Source organism: Carlito syrichta, unplaced genomic scaffold (assembly GCF_000164805.1).
Source record: "Carlito syrichta isolate Samal-C Ts95f unplaced genomic scaffold, Tarsius_syrichta-2.0.1 Scaffold288845, whole genome shotgun sequence".
NCBI classification, from domain to species: domain Eukaryota; kingdom Metazoa; phylum Chordata; class Mammalia; order Primates; family Tarsiidae; genus Carlito; species Carlito syrichta.
In genome coordinates, this window is record NW_007232941.1 from 30,580 (window position 1) to 46,228 (window position 15,649).

Consider the following 15,649-nt stretch of genomic DNA (forward strand, 5'->3'; position numbering starts at 1 on the left):
ATCAGATAATAATTAAGACATAAAAGTCATGTGACCTTGGTGAAATTTTTAAAAAGACTAATAAACAAATGGAACAGAATGGAGAACTCATAGATGGACACATGAGGAAATTTAACGTACAACAAAGTGAATTCTAGAAATTATTAGGGAAAAGACAAGTAGTTTAGTAAATAATGTTGGCAAAATGTGCTTATAAAGAGAAAAATAGAGCTGGATTTCTACCTAACATGATAGAAGAAGGTAAACTCTAAATGAATTAAATGCCTAAATATTACAATAAAACAATTACATCATTGAAGATAACATAGAAGAATGTCTTTCTGACCGAGAATGGGGAACTTTCAGAGCAAAAACTATAATGCAAAAAAATAAATGAAAATGATCAATAAACATGAAATTACACTCATCTTCAGGTATAAAGTATCACGTAATAAAATAACACTGAGAAGCCATTTTTAATTAGCAGATGAACAAAACTGATGAGTTTGAAAATATCAAATGTTAGTAAAGGTGTAACTAAATAGAAATTGCCACTCAATTTGGATGGAAGTATAAATTAATGCAACTTTTAAATAGGGAAATTGACAGTGTCTACTGCTTTTTAAAAGAAATATGCTTTTAGACCCAGCAATTAAGCCTCTTGAAACTTATCTTTCATATATATTTGGCAGAGGAACAAAGATACATGCTCAAAGATGCCCGCTGTGCCAACTTTTTAAGATCTAAAGATTGGAAATAACCTAGGTTTCCATTAATATGGATATGGTTAAATAAATGATGACATATTTATGCCATAGAACATAAAATATTTACTTTAATGAGTTAGATTTATATGTGCTATGACACAAAAAATAAATTACAAATAATATATTAGCCAAGCCACAAAACAAATGAAACAATAATATTCAAATTAATAGCATTTACTTAAAGTGATGGGTGATGTTTTGCTGAAACTAAATTGCCACTTAAATGTGATTGGGGGATTGACAACCTAAGATCATCTTTTTGAATCTCACATGGCTGTGCTACTATTTAACTCAATTCTTGTCCCATTTTCCTCTTACATCTATGGTCCACAGATGATGTGGATATATTATTTAGATACAAAACTTGCCTTTGTTTTTAATTTTTATTAGCTTAAGAGAATTACAGGAATAGTTCTATTTTCATGAGGGAAAACCCAAATCTCTCCTATTTTTTATTTTTTTTTTGGTAGAGATGAGCGTCTTGCTATGTTGCCCAGGCTGGTCTTTAACTCCTAGCCTTAAGTATTTCTCCTGCCGTGGTCTCCCAAAGTGCTGGAATTACAAAAGTGAGCCACTGCACCCCACAAAGGTCTTAATTTAATGGCTTAAGAAACTAAAGTCTTATTTTACAAAACTGTCCTTTGTGAACTAAACCCACAAAATAAAAGCTTTGACTCTATGTCTAGGATAAACATTTAGCTTTTACATAATAACATATTTAGAGTCCCTCCCCCACCAGTTGTGTTAATATTAGAGCATTGTTAGCAAATTAAACGTCACTACTTAAGGTGGTCATACAGCAAGCAAAGCATCACAAACAAAAGTACAAACTCTGAAATTAGATTACATTACTCAGTTAGAAATTCAGTGCCCAGATGAGTCAATGTTTGCTCATCTTCATTTTTCTTTAATTATCATATAAACAAAGACATAAGTTTGATAACTTGTGAACCCCTGAGAATACATCTGCTGATGTCATTTTGAATGATATTGATATGAGGTTTATAAAAGGGTAAGTATAATTTAGAAACTTTTGTCGGTGATTTCAAACATAACCCAAAATGCCCTGGGACATCTCAAGAGGATGAAAAAGGTAATAAAGTTGAGGGTTCGTAAGCTCCAGGGAATGCCCTGTTTACATAATCCTCGGGATCCCATCTTTAAATATTTTCTCAAAGGAAAATATTCTGTTCGAAGTGGGACCTAGAAGAATTGGAGTTTGTGCCATGATATAGTAAAGCAGAAAGACTTGAGATGTCGTCAGACTCATAGGATAGACTCTGTTGCCAGTGGAAATGCTCAAGAGCCAGACTACAAAGAGGTGTTGTCCTTGAAGTGAGGATCTGCAGATTACAGAAGTCATTCCTTCCCATACTAGATTGTCAGTTCCTTCACTAATGACCACACAGTGCTGTTCCTAGTTAGTCTTCTGCCCTCCGGTGAGAGAGGGGAAGCTGCTGATAAGCTTCAATCTGTAGGATTCTGCAACACTGGCTGGGCTTAGCTGTGGGCATGGTGTTGGGAAGATGGACTTTGCCATTTCCTCTCCTACACATCAATTTTTTTCCTAGCTGAACTCCCACAAACAACAATTCAATTTCCACTCTTCTCCTCCAGAATGCCAACCTCAGAATTCCCTCCACACCCTCTCCTTCAGGTATGAGGCTGTTTCCAGAGGGATCACAGGGGCTGCACCATCCTTCAGTACTTTCATCTTACTGTTGAAAAGTAGTTCTGTATGATCCTTCCTACCCTCTGCTGTCAGCCCTGGGGTCTTCATTGCTTCCCTCAATTTGCATTTGTTTCACCATTTCCTCATATGGATGGTCCACTGAACACTGAACAGGTAAGGAGTAGGAAAGATGCTAGGAATCTTGCTTTGAGAAGGTTCATCAAGAGCTCATTATGAGTGGGTCCAGCCGGGCTCGGTGGCTCAGCCTGTAATCCCGCGCCTTTAGGAGGCTGAGGTGAGTGGATTGCCTGAGGCGGCGGGTCCGAGACCCGCCTGGGCAGCGAGACCTCATCTCTACAATAAATCAAAAATCATTTGGGCGTGGTAGCACGCGCCTGTAATTCCGGCTACTCGTAAGGCTGAGGTGGAAGGATCGCCGGAACCCAGCAGGTCGAGGCTGCGGTGACCGGGAGCGGCCACTGCACTCCAGTCTGGGCGACAGAGTGAGACTCCAACTCAAAAAAAAAAAAAAAGAGTGGGTCCAATTACAATCAGTGCTGTTCTCATAGTGTAGACAAGGATACTAGTCCTTACTATGGGTACCATCATACATATACTCAATACTCAAAATATCCTTCCCATGCAAGTCAGACAGAATGACTTCCTGTGTAAACCAGCCTTGGTCAGTATCCAATTGGTTCAATATCTGCTCTGACTCTTTTTATTATAATGAAAGATTTGGTGGCCATGAGAATGCATATAAAAGAATATGAAATACTTGTGTAAGCATATCTTAAATGTCTGCATGTTGCACGGATATCAAGTCTGTGAAGCTGAAAGTAAGTACATGTGGCTTGTGGTATGTGTATGAAAAGAAAGAATTTCCTTGTATGCAGTGCAACTGTGTCCATGTGGGAAAGAGTCACTAAGATATCTGCAAAGGCTATATTAATTACAATGTTATTAGAAATTCAGAGAAATAAAAGATTAACAGTCTGTCCTTTCAGTTTGGGGAAACAGTCAGGCGTACAGATCTCTTCCTATACTCCCTTGCTCCTGCTTTCTCCTCACATCTCTGCATTCTTTTCCTCTATGTTCAGCTTCTCTTCCCTGCTTTCTTCTAATTTTTGTTCTCTTTTTTCTATTTTCCCCACTTCTGTTTTTTTCTGCATCATTTACTCTCCATATTAGATAAAGAGATACCATTGATGAATTAATTTGTAAAGTTGACCAAGTTGTGTGAAATCTTCAGAGTGTGAAAGGAAAATTATCTCTGACCTTCCTTGAAATATAAATGATACTACTTTAATCTTTACATCCATTGTATTAAGTGATAATCTTATGTTCATTGTACAAATTATTAATAAGAAACTGTGACAACAAGGAGTTAAATAATTGCCCAGGACCACAAAGTTAGGAAATGGGAGAGCAAGGATCCCACCATGTATATGTGACTCAGACATCTGTACTCTTACTCCTCTACGTATAGGAAAACTATAATTATTTAACACATTACTTACTATTATACTGCAGATATTTTATTCTAAAAACAATTACATATGTAAGTGACCTGTAAAACAAAGCTATCCATCCCTATAATTACTGCCAAAATATAAAGTCCTAAAAATTTGAATTATTTAGGAAAAAAAGATAAATTCATTTTTAATTAATTAATTATCTTCAGGTTGCCCTCCAGAGAGATTTTTATAAATGTACATGTCTACATTTTCATGTTTGTCCTACTCTCAAAAATATTGTGAGTGGTTTCAAAGAAATAAATAAGGTGTTTTTTTTCCTGGCTAATGTTTTTATTTATTGTAGAGACAAGGTCTTGCTATGTTTCCCAGGCTGGAACTGGTTTTATCTTACAATCTCTGTTTCTAAATGAGGGTAACCATTCATTACATATAAATGCTAAGCATTTAGATTTTGAGAATAGGGGCTGATATGAGAATACTTTATTTATGAACAGATAGTCAAATATTTTATACCATTTCTTAACAATATACCTTTCTTCAATTGGTTTAAACCATATTTTTGTCACTTACTCCCCTGAGTTTGATTCAAATTCTCTATTTTATTTCATTAAGGTATGCTAGCTGAATCAGTGGAACACATATAAATTATCCTAATTTAATAATAAGTTTTAGCCGGGCTCGGAGGCTCAGCCTGTAATCCCACGCCTTTGGGAGGCTGAGGTGAGTGGATTGCCTGAGCCTGCAGATTCGAGATCCGCCTGGGCAGCGAGACTTCATCTCTACAGTAATTCAAAAAATCAGCTGGGCGTGGTAGCGCATGCCTGTAATTCCGGCTACTCGGAAGGCTGAGGCGGAAGGATCACCGGAGCCCAGCAGGCAAGGCACTCCAGTCTGGGTGACTGAGTGAGACTCCAACTCAAAAAAAAAATAAAATAAAAAAATAAATAATAATAATAATAATAAGTTTTAATATTGGATAGCTTAAATCCCCCACCACCACAATTTTTTTTTTCATTTTTTTTCCCCCTTAATATTTTCTGGGTATTTTTCTGGGTGAACTTCAAGATAATTTTGTTAAGTTTTCTATCTGAAGTTGTTTGAGGACTTTGATTTTGTCTGGTTTTTATATAATAAATGAGCAATGTTTACCAAAATATGATTCATGGAATACAAATATCAATCATATCAGGTGGACCAGTTAAAAAGCAAATTACTTTGTTCTATACCTTCATTTTATTTTTACCTTGCATCTATTTTTTGCATATTCATTTAGTGTTGATCTCATTTTTAAAAGGTGACTATCGTTTTTTCTCTATGGATGAGGCAAATGAAATAGTAACTGCCATTCCTTAAAAGTTCAAGAGAGTTTTGAATTTGATAATATATTGATTTTTCAATAACATTTAGTTAAAATATTTTACAATTTTGCTTGATTTTCCCTTTGACTCATGGTTATTTAGAATTGTGTTGTTTCATTTCTAAATACTTGAACATTTTCCAGATATTCTTTTGTTATTGATTTATCATTTAATTCTGTGTGATCAGAAAATATGTTGTATATGATTTCAATCCTGTGTTATTTACATGATTTATTGCCTGGCATAAATAGTTTATCTTTCATGAACATACCCCTCGATTTGAAAATAATGTACAGTCTGTACTTATTGAGTAATCTATAAGTGTTATTAGGTCAAGCTGGTTGTTAGTGTTGTCAAGTCTTCTATATATCATCATTGATTTTTCTATTTGTTTTACCAGAAGGAGTGTTGAAGCCTTCAGCTATGTCTGTGTTTTTTTCATTATCCTTTCAATTGTATTAATTTTTCTTTGCATGTTTAGAAGCTCCATTAACTGCATTTATATTGAGTATGACTTTGCCTTTGTGATAAATGACACTTTTATCATTATGAGATGTCCCTTTAGTTCTGGCAATACTTTCTATGTTGAAGCTTATTTTGGTATAACCATTTCAACCTTCTTATGACTAGTGTTTTCATAAGAAAAGATATATCTTTCTTCGTCTTTTACTTTCACCAAACTATGTTTTTGTATTTAAAATGCATCCCTTATAGACAGAATATTGTTAGGTTTTCCTCTTTTGTCCAGTCTGACACTCTTTGCCTTTTTTTTTGAGTTGGAGTCTCACTCTGTCACCCAGACTGGAGTGCAGTGGCCGCTCCCGGCCACCGCAGCCTCAACCTGCTGGTCTCTGGTGATCCTTCCGCCTCAGCCTTCCAAGTAGCTGGAACTAAAGGCGCAAGCTACTACACCCAGCTCATTTTTTATTTACTGTAGAGATGAGGTCTTGCCAAGTTGCCCAGGCAGGTCTCAAACCCGCGGGCTCAGGCAATCCACTCACCTCAGCCTCCCAAAGGTGCGGGATTACAGGCTGAGCCACTGAGTCCGACCGTCTTTGCCCTTTTATTTATTTATTTATTTATTTATTTTATTTATTTATTTTTTTGAGTTGGAGTCTCACTCGGTCGCCCAGACTGGAGTGCAGTGGCCACTCCCGGCCACCACAGCCTCGCCCGTTGGGCTCCAGCGATCCTTCTGCCTCAGCCTTCTGAGTAACCGGAATTACGGGCCTGCGCTACCACGCCTGGCTGATTTTTTGGTTTATTGTAGAGATGAGGTCTCGCTGCCCAGGCAGGTCTTGAACCCGCGGGCTCAGGCAATCCACTCACCTCAGCCTCCCAAAGGCGCGGGATTTCAGGCTGAGCCACTGAGCCCGACTAATCTTTACCTTTTAATTAGAATGTTTAGTCCATTAGCTTTTCATCTAGTTATGGAAAAAATTTAAGTCCATTATCGTATTTGTTTTCAATTTTTCCTGTCTATTCTTTGTTCTTTCATCTTTTTTCTTGCTTTCTTCTTATTTTAAAATTATTTTATTTATTTACTTTATTTTATTTTATTTTTTTCAGTAGGAGTCTCATTCTGCCACCCAGGCTGGAGTGCAGTGGCACTCTTGCTGCCACAGCAGCCTCAACCTGCTGGGCTCAGGTGATCCTTCTGCCTCAGCCTTCCAAGTAGCTGGAACCACAGGCATGTGCCACCACACCCGGCTAATTTTTTGATTTATTGTAAAGATGATGTCTCACCATGTTGCTCAGGCTCTTGAACCCCTGAACTCAGGCATTCCTCTTGCTTCTGCCTCCCAAAGTGCTGGGATTACAGGCTTGAACTACCACGTCTGGCAAATTATTTTATTTTTAACAATAGTTCTTGTTTTATATTTTACTAGTTATCCTGAAGGTTACATTATGCACCCTTAATTCATCACGGACTTCTCTTAAGTTCTACCCTTTCTGAGGTATCAATGTAGTACCAGGGCTTTTCAGTGAAGGTTCTTGACTGTAGCTGACTGAAATTCCAAAATCTTGCAGCCTTCCATGAATCCCCTGGCCGTTTCTATTTTGGGGGCTTGGCAGCTTTATCCTGTGGATGTACAGTTTAATATTCAGTCAAGACTCATACAGATTCCTGGAGTCCGTCTCTCCAAGGCTTCCTTTCTGGTATTCTCTTCCATAATTTCCACTATCATTTAACGATCTGTGTCCATCAGCTCAGCAAGGCTATTATGCTCTCCTTAGGCTCCCACTCCATGGACCACAGTCCTGGGAGTACCTCCAGGCATAAAGCTGTATGGTAAGGAGTTCACTTTCTTTTCTTGCTATATGTCATTACTTTCTGAGCTGGCTGTTGTCTGACATCTGAAAAATAGTTGCTCCATATATTTTGTTTTATATTTGCTTTCAGCAAGAGGGCTAGTCCTATACCAGTAACTTTATCAAGATTGAAAGTAGAAGTAAAGAGGTGGCTTTAGTGTAGCATCCTCAAGTTATTGCTGCTTAATTTTTCTAATTATATTTTTATTAAATTGATAATACATGACTCTTTTAAATATCAACATATTAAAAAAGAATAAAACTAACCTATTCATAATCCTAGTACCCAGAGTTAACCATTCTCAATATTTTGAACATTTTTCTTTTCCAGTCTTTTCTGTGTATTTTGAAAACATAAATTAGCATTGGTCCCCAAGGTACTTGCAAAACCACTTTTGATTAGTAACAGAATTAGTAATGATTCTCATTATTATTAATATGAAATATAATCACTATCTGTAGGATACAGAGAAGACTGTAGTACTCAGATAGATGTAGACAACCGGAGAAAGGGGGAAAGAAAATGACAGACCCCAGCCATCCAGAAGGCTGAGGCAGGATTGCTTGAGTCCAGGAGTCTGAGGTTTCAGTGAGCTATGATAGCACTGCTGTACTCCAGCCTGAGTGACAGAGTGATATACCCTGTTTCTAGAAACAATAAAACAATAACAAGAAAGAGAAAAGAATAGAAGAAAAAAGAAAAAATGATATGAACAGCACTTTGGGGCTGATAGTGATATATTCCTGAGAGCACATAAATTATTCCCTGTGGACTTTCAGAAAAAACTGTGGGAGAGGAAGTGGTTTTTGAATTGGAAGAAAGTTTTACTAATTTTGGTAACAAGTTATAGCCAGAGAAACTGTGGTCTTATATTATGTATATTGTGGTCTTATATTATGTATATTGTTCCCAATACTACCACAGTTACATCCATTTAAAAGCATGCTATAAATAAATCTTTGAATACAAATTTTGAATGTAAGGCAAATTTTTCTCTGCTCCATACTAATGAGAACTGGGTCAAAGCACATGAGTATTTGAATCTTTTACTGTATTTGTCAAAATTATCTTCTAGGAAGATTAATACTAATTTTCCTACCCACTTGATTTTGCAAGTGTCTTTTTCTTTGCACATTCATTCTACAGCTAATGAACTCTACACTTGTTAATTGTATGATATTGGGAAAGTAACTTAACCTTTTTGTACCTCTGTTTCCTCATGTGCAAGACTAGATTAATAGTATCTACCCCATAATGTTATTGGATGCTATCATATAAAACCCTTAAAGTAAAGCTGTTATGTATTATGGGTTCAGTAAAACACTCTTTTTTGTTCTGATTTTTGCTGCTAAACTCTTAGATAAAAATTACCCAGGTGAAAACTTATCTCTCATTGTTATATCAACAAGTTGGAGAGCAAAGAACTAGAAATATCTGATTAGGTGTCAGTTTTAACCTGAGCCTCTTCTACAGAACTTGCTGTCATAAACCTAACCAAAGTTTGTTCTTTTTGGTTGTGCCAAATAGGTAAACAGGCATAAATCTCAATGGGAGAGAGAAATGAAACCTTTGTGACCGAGTTTATCTTCTTGGGTCTTTCACAGAACTTGCAAACCCAAATTCTGCTATTTATTCTTTTCCTCATCATTTATCTGCTGACTGTGCTTGGAAACCTGCTCATCATCATTCTCATCTTCATGGATTCTCGACTTCACACTCCCATGTATTTTCTTCTTAGAAATCTCTCTTTTGCAGATCTCTGTTTCTCTACTAGCATTGTCCCTCAAGTGTTGGTCCACTTCCTGGTAAAAAGGAAAACCATTTCTCTTTTGGGGTGTATGACACAGATAATTGTCTTCCTTCTGGTTGGGTGTACAGAGTGTGCACTTCTGGCAGTGATGTCCTATGACCGGTATGTGGCTGTCTGTAAGCCCCTGCACTATTCCACCATCATGACCCAGCGGGTATGCTTCCAGTTGGCCATAGGGTCCTGGGCCTGTGGAGCACTAGTGTCTTTGGTAGATACTAACTTTACTTTCCATCTTCCCTATCGGGACCAGAATATAATCAATCACTACTTTTGTGAACCTCCTGCCCTTTTGAAACTGGCTTCAGCAGACACTTACAGCACAGAAATGGCCATCTTTGCAATGGGTGTGGTAATCCTCCTGGCTCCTGTCTCACTCATCCTTGTTTCTTACTGGAATATTATCTCCACTGTCATTCAGATGCAGTCTGGAGAAGGGAGGCTCAAGGCTTTTTCTACTTGTGGATCCCATCTTATTGTTGTTGTCCTCTTCTATGGATCAGGAATATTCACCTATATGCGGCCAAACTCGAAGACCACAAAAGAACAGGATAAGATGATATCTGTGTTCTATACAGTGGTGACTCCAATGCTGAACCCCATCATTTATAGCCTGAGGAACAAGGATGTCAAAGGTGCTCTCAGGAAACTAGTTGGAAGAAAGCCCTTCTCTCAGAGACAGTGACCTCTGAATCTGACTTTTATAGCTATGGTAACATCCGTAAAAGAAAATCAGGATTTCAGCAAGCAATTGTGAATTGGATCATTACAGAAAGAAGCATGAAAACAGAGAAAACGTTCTAAAAATTGTGAATACGTCACTCTAAACTGAAACATGGGGGTGGGGGGAGCATGAAAGGTGAGATTATTTCCTGATTATGAAAGGTGCCAGGTGCTACTCTGAGGAGTTTGTAGAATAGCTACTTCAGCTGCCATGGACATGATTTAAGCACAATCACAATTGAATCTAGAATGTTCAAGCCAGATTTTCCTGAAATAATCTCTAATACAAATTGCATACATAATTTTAACATCAAAGACGTTTCAAGTTTGCATGTCTTGGTCATACAAACCTTAGAATAGACTCTGATTAAAGCAATTAGCGTACCTGAAAGAGTCTTTAATACTGGATCATTTGGACCTAGAGCACTTCAACTTGTGAAGAGGTACCAGAAGGAATAGTACTTCCCAGTTCATTGTGTTCTCTCCTAAAAGTTCCAGAAAATTAGCTTTATATAATCACTTCAAATTTCATATAAGCACAGACTGAGTACAAAGAAAATCCATCAGTCATCTAACTCAACGATTTATCTAAGGCCTAAATTACTCCATAATATCTCTTTTGAATAATTATTCAGCATTTGCCTAACCAGGAATAATACAGCTCCCTACTATCTTAGATATTCTTTTTCATAGATAGTTTTTACTAATAGAAAGAACTTCCTCACAATAAGTCAAAATTTATTTTTCTGTACCTTGAACACACTATACCTCGGTTTACTTCTAGAACAATTTTAATTATCCTTCTATATCACAACTCACTGAAATCAGTTTCTATATTTGCCCAAATTGAATTTTTGCAGCAAACCACTGACTTGATTCTTTAAAATTCCTTTAACTAACATGTTTTGGTACCCTGTATTCATCCAGATCATTCTCCTTTGAATGAGCCCAATTTACTTAATGAATATCTCTTTAGAAAGCAAAAGAGAAATTAGAATTTTAGAAATTGGAGTCTCCCGATTTTAGGCCAACCCCTCCATAGGTTGAGATGTCTGTACACAGTGTCTCACTGTGACTCAACTTCTCTAGAATAGTCAATTCCAGAGTCTACTTCAGGATCTCATAAACCCTTAGTTCAAATTAACTAGCTGGAAGCCATTTCCTTTTTTTACTTAAAATTATAGAGGGGATTCTAAACTACATGTTTAGAGGGGATTTTCCAAGGTGTCTATAGCCACCATGAACATGTGGTCCAGAAACTACTGAGCTCAGATTGATTCTGCAGTAGAAGACCTCCCCTCTGAAGAGCTACCTAGTAACTGCACTTCTCATTCAATTCATGCATCCATGCATATAGTTTTAAACTATTTATTGAGTTCTTTTTTTCATCTTATCTAACTGAATGGCTGAAACATTATATGTTTTAATACACATTTTTGGGTCTGTTACTGTCCTTTTAAAGTTATTAGAACTGCTGGGCTCGGTGGCTCAGCCTGTAGTGAGTGGATTGCCTGAGCTCGCGGGTTCGAGATCTGCCTGGGCAGGTGAGACCTCATCTCTACAATATATTAAAAAATTAGCTGGGCGTGGGAGCGCGCCTGTAGTTCCAGCTACGTGGGAGGCTGAGGCGGAAGGATCGGCTGAGCCCAGCAGGTCGAAGCTGCAGTGGCTGGGAGAGGCCACTGCACTCCAGTCTGGGTGACAGAGCGAGACTCCAACTCAAAAAAAAAAAAAAAAATTATTAGAACCTTACCACAATAGGCAAATTTTAATCTAGGGTAAATGACCAGTAAGAACCTTAATACAAAGGATATGTACTAGTTGAGGTGACACAGATAAAAATTATCAGTTGAATTTGGTGACTTTGTTCTCCACTTATTATCTAGGTGAGTGAAGGGAGGAAAATTAAGAAAACAAAAACTGAAGCTTGGTTACTTTGGAGAAGTTTCACCATGAGAGAGAAGACAAAGATAAGGTATGGTCAGGAAAGTGAGCTTTTAGGGTTTTTTTATTTCATTTTATGTTAGATTCCTATGTCACTATTCCTTTTTCCATGAAGTCTTTAAACCTGGTTCACTGCCACTCTCTTCAACACACTGTTGTTGTTATAGTTCTTGGTTATTTAATTTTCACGTAGAATGAACTATATAAACAGCCTGCATTCTCAGATTCCCTTATCCTCCTTCCCTAGTAATATCAGCCATTCACTCCCATGGCCATATCTTCAATATTTACATTACTGAAAACTGCCATCCCCACTGACCAAATTCCAAACACACAAACTCCTTATAACAATAAAGTGGTTGCTGTTTTAAGGCACTAGGTTTTGAAATGATTTGTTACACCGCAGTGAGTTACTGACACACGGAGAGAATCATACTCCCACTCATTCCACCAAAATAGATGCCAGTGGGGCTTCATCATGTTAACAATAACCAGTTGCCTGCTTGAAACCATTACCTGTCATAGAAGGAAAGGAGAAATAAAGGTACAGAAAATATTTAATAAAAAAATATTTAGTTCATACACCCATAAATCATAATAAAAATAAGGCCTCAATCAGGGTTTTTAGTTTCAAGTAACAGAAACTGACTATGCAAGATGTAAGCTAAAAGTGAAATATATTGAAATGATGGTAATTCCAGCTCTGAAGCCAGAACTACAGGTTAAGATCACACCACAGAATTGGTGGCCATTCTGAATGATTGCCATTCAGTACTAGATGGCACAATTTACACTGCCAACACACTATCCACACAGGCTATTGCTGTTGCAGCTGCAGGTTCGGAAAACTGTATATTGCTGCATCCACTGCCACGAAAGGAAGGGAAGGAGGGAGGGAGGGAGGGAAAAAGAAAGAAAAGGCACTGCCTGCTGAAAAACACACACTCAGTTAGGTGATCGAGGTGAACGCCAATAATGATAAGTCATGCTGATAGTATGTACCCTTGATGATAATATGATGAAAATGGAACTCAATCTCTGTAATTTTCATCTTCACAATCTATAATACCAGTCCAATCATGAGAAACACATCAGAAAAATCCCAAAAGAGAAATAGCTTACAAAATATCCAGCCAGTACTCCTCAAAACTGTCAAGGTCATCAAGCACAAGGAATGTCTGAGAAACTGTCACAGCCAAAAGGAGGCTAAAGAGACATCACAGCTAAATATAATGTGGTATCCTGGATGGGATCCTGCATCAGAAAAGGGACAAAAGGCAGAAACAAATTAACTAAAGGAATCTGAATAAAGTATTATGGGATGTAATTAATAAGGTATCAATGATATTTTCTTAATTATAACAAATGTACCATAATAATGTAAGATGTCAGTAATAGAGAAAACTGTCAATAATAGGGAAAAATAGATGTCAGTAATAGGAAAATAATAGGGGAAAATAAAGGTGACCTGTTGCACTATCTTCTCGATTTGTCCAAAACTGTAAACACAAAACTGTTCTAAAAAATACAACATTTTTAAAAAAGAAAAGAAACTGTGTGCTGTCCTTGTTTTTCATGTCACTAGCTCTTAATTCAAAGACTAGACTGGGTATACCTAATTGATTGAGTACAAGTTATATGCTGTTCCCTAGTGGCAACAGAGACAAAGAAAGTGAATTTTTGGTTTTTTGAGTACTCATTTGCAAACTGCTTTCTGTTCCTCTTTACCTGAGCTGATCCCAAAAGACTCTTCTTACCTCAAGCTACTGCCCTACCTGTGACCTTTTCGATTAAAAACAGCTTTCTTTACAGACAGATAACTACCATTTTCCTACAATTAGGAAAAATATTGCACATTCCTCTTTAAGTTCTTTGAGACCACTGGCCAATATGCAAGGTCTACTAGCATATTTTGACATATGTATGTGCATATGACAACCTATTGAGTATTCACTATGTGCCAAGGAGTGAGATGAGAGCGCTTTTAATACCGATAATTCAGTCAGATAGTATTTTTATTTTTTATTTTTATTTTTTAGTTGTATCTTGCTTTGTTGCCCAGTCTGAAGTGCAGTGGTATGCTCACGGTCACCACATCTTCGACCTGCTGGGCCCAGGCGATCCTTCTGCCTAAGCCTTCTAACTAGCTGGAACTACAGGCATGCACCACCACTCCTGGCTAATTTTTTGATTGATTGTAGAGACGAGGTCTCACCAAGTTGCCCAGGCTGGTCTCAAACCCCTGGGCTCAGGCAGTCCTCTCACCTTGGCCTCCCAAAGACTGGGATTGCAGGCTTGAGTCACCCTATCCAACTTTGTTATATCTGTTTTACAGCTGAGAAAATGCAAGCTTGGATGTAAGTAATTTGCTCAAGTTCATACATGCAGTAACTAGTGCAGCTGGGATTTAAACGCATTTTGGTAAGACTCCAAAGTATGTATTCTGATCCACTGTATATTGCCTATAGCAGTGTTTCTCAATCTCAGGATTACTGATATTTTGGTTGGATAATTATTTGCTATTGAGGGCTATCATGTGTAGGATGTTTAGTGGCACCCCTGGTCTCAAGTCTCTAGATGGCAGTAACAACCTCCAGCTGTGACAAGTAAAACTGTCTCCAGACATTGCCAAATTTCTCACCAGGGGTAAATCTCCCCTGGTTGAGAACTTCTGGCCTAAAGGTGTATAATAAAGGTGGTCCCTGAGTGGTAAATTGCATTTGAACTTGAAGGACTATAAATCAAATAGAAAGCTGTATCTGGACTCCCCTGAGTGTTATGATTCCTATAATTTGGCAGCCCTAAAAGCTATGCTCAGTTGTTATGAGAGATATTGACTTCTGTGGGAAGACTTTTGAGTCAGAGTGATTGCTATACTGTACAGTTCTCATCTCTCTGCACTTGAGCTGTAGTCTGCAAAAACTCACACCGAAGAGAAATGCCTATTCTGCTACCAAGCTGTGTTTTATGCCTTCTAAGTAAATCAGTGCCAAATATGACATATGATTGTCTTGTGAGTCTAAATGTTTAGTTATGCCTGAGACCCCCTAGTGAGCATTGTATATTGGCCCGTACATAGTAAGTCCTAACAAATATAAATTTTAATTATTATCATCTAGGAACATTCTTTTATTTATTGCTAATAATTAAATAGTGGGTATTCTAGTTTATTTTTAGTAGTCTCTTACCTTAATTTCTAGTGCTATTACCAGTTTTATTCATTTTGTAGAACTTTATTGAGCCTTTAATAAGAACTTGGGGAAATATTTTTCAGACATGTCTAGTCTGAAGTCTTAATAACCTGAATATCCTAACTGAAGTTTTGTTTTGCTTAGTTTTAAAGCAAAAATTCTTTATCACCTGATACAGAAGAAACCTAATTGCAATTCAATTATGAGATCTTTTTTTTTTTTTTTTTTTTTTTTTAGTTGGAGTCTCACTCGGTCACCCAGATTGGAGTGCAGTGCAGCCTCCCGGCCACCACAGCCTCAATCTGCTGGGCTCCAGTGATCCTTCCACCTCAGCCTTCCAAGTAGCTGGAATTACAGGCATGTGCTACTATGCCTGGCTGATTTTTTGATTTATTGTAGAGATGTGGTCTCGTTGC

The 15,649-nt window shown here is 37.5% G+C and overlaps 1 protein-coding gene across 1 annotated transcript; it reads left to right on the forward strand.

Moving 5' to 3' along the window:
* The first annotated feature begins 9,073 nt into the window (after window positions 1–9,073).
* LOC103256022 (olfactory receptor 2D3) lies at window positions 9,074–10,060 on the forward strand. The gene has a single exon (XM_008053902.2). The coding sequence runs from the start codon at window positions 9,116–9,118 to the stop codon at window positions 10,058–10,060; it is 945 nt and encodes a 314-aa protein (XP_008052093.1). The 5' UTR covers window positions 9,074–9,115.
* Window positions 10,061–15,649: the final 5,589 nt, after the last annotated feature.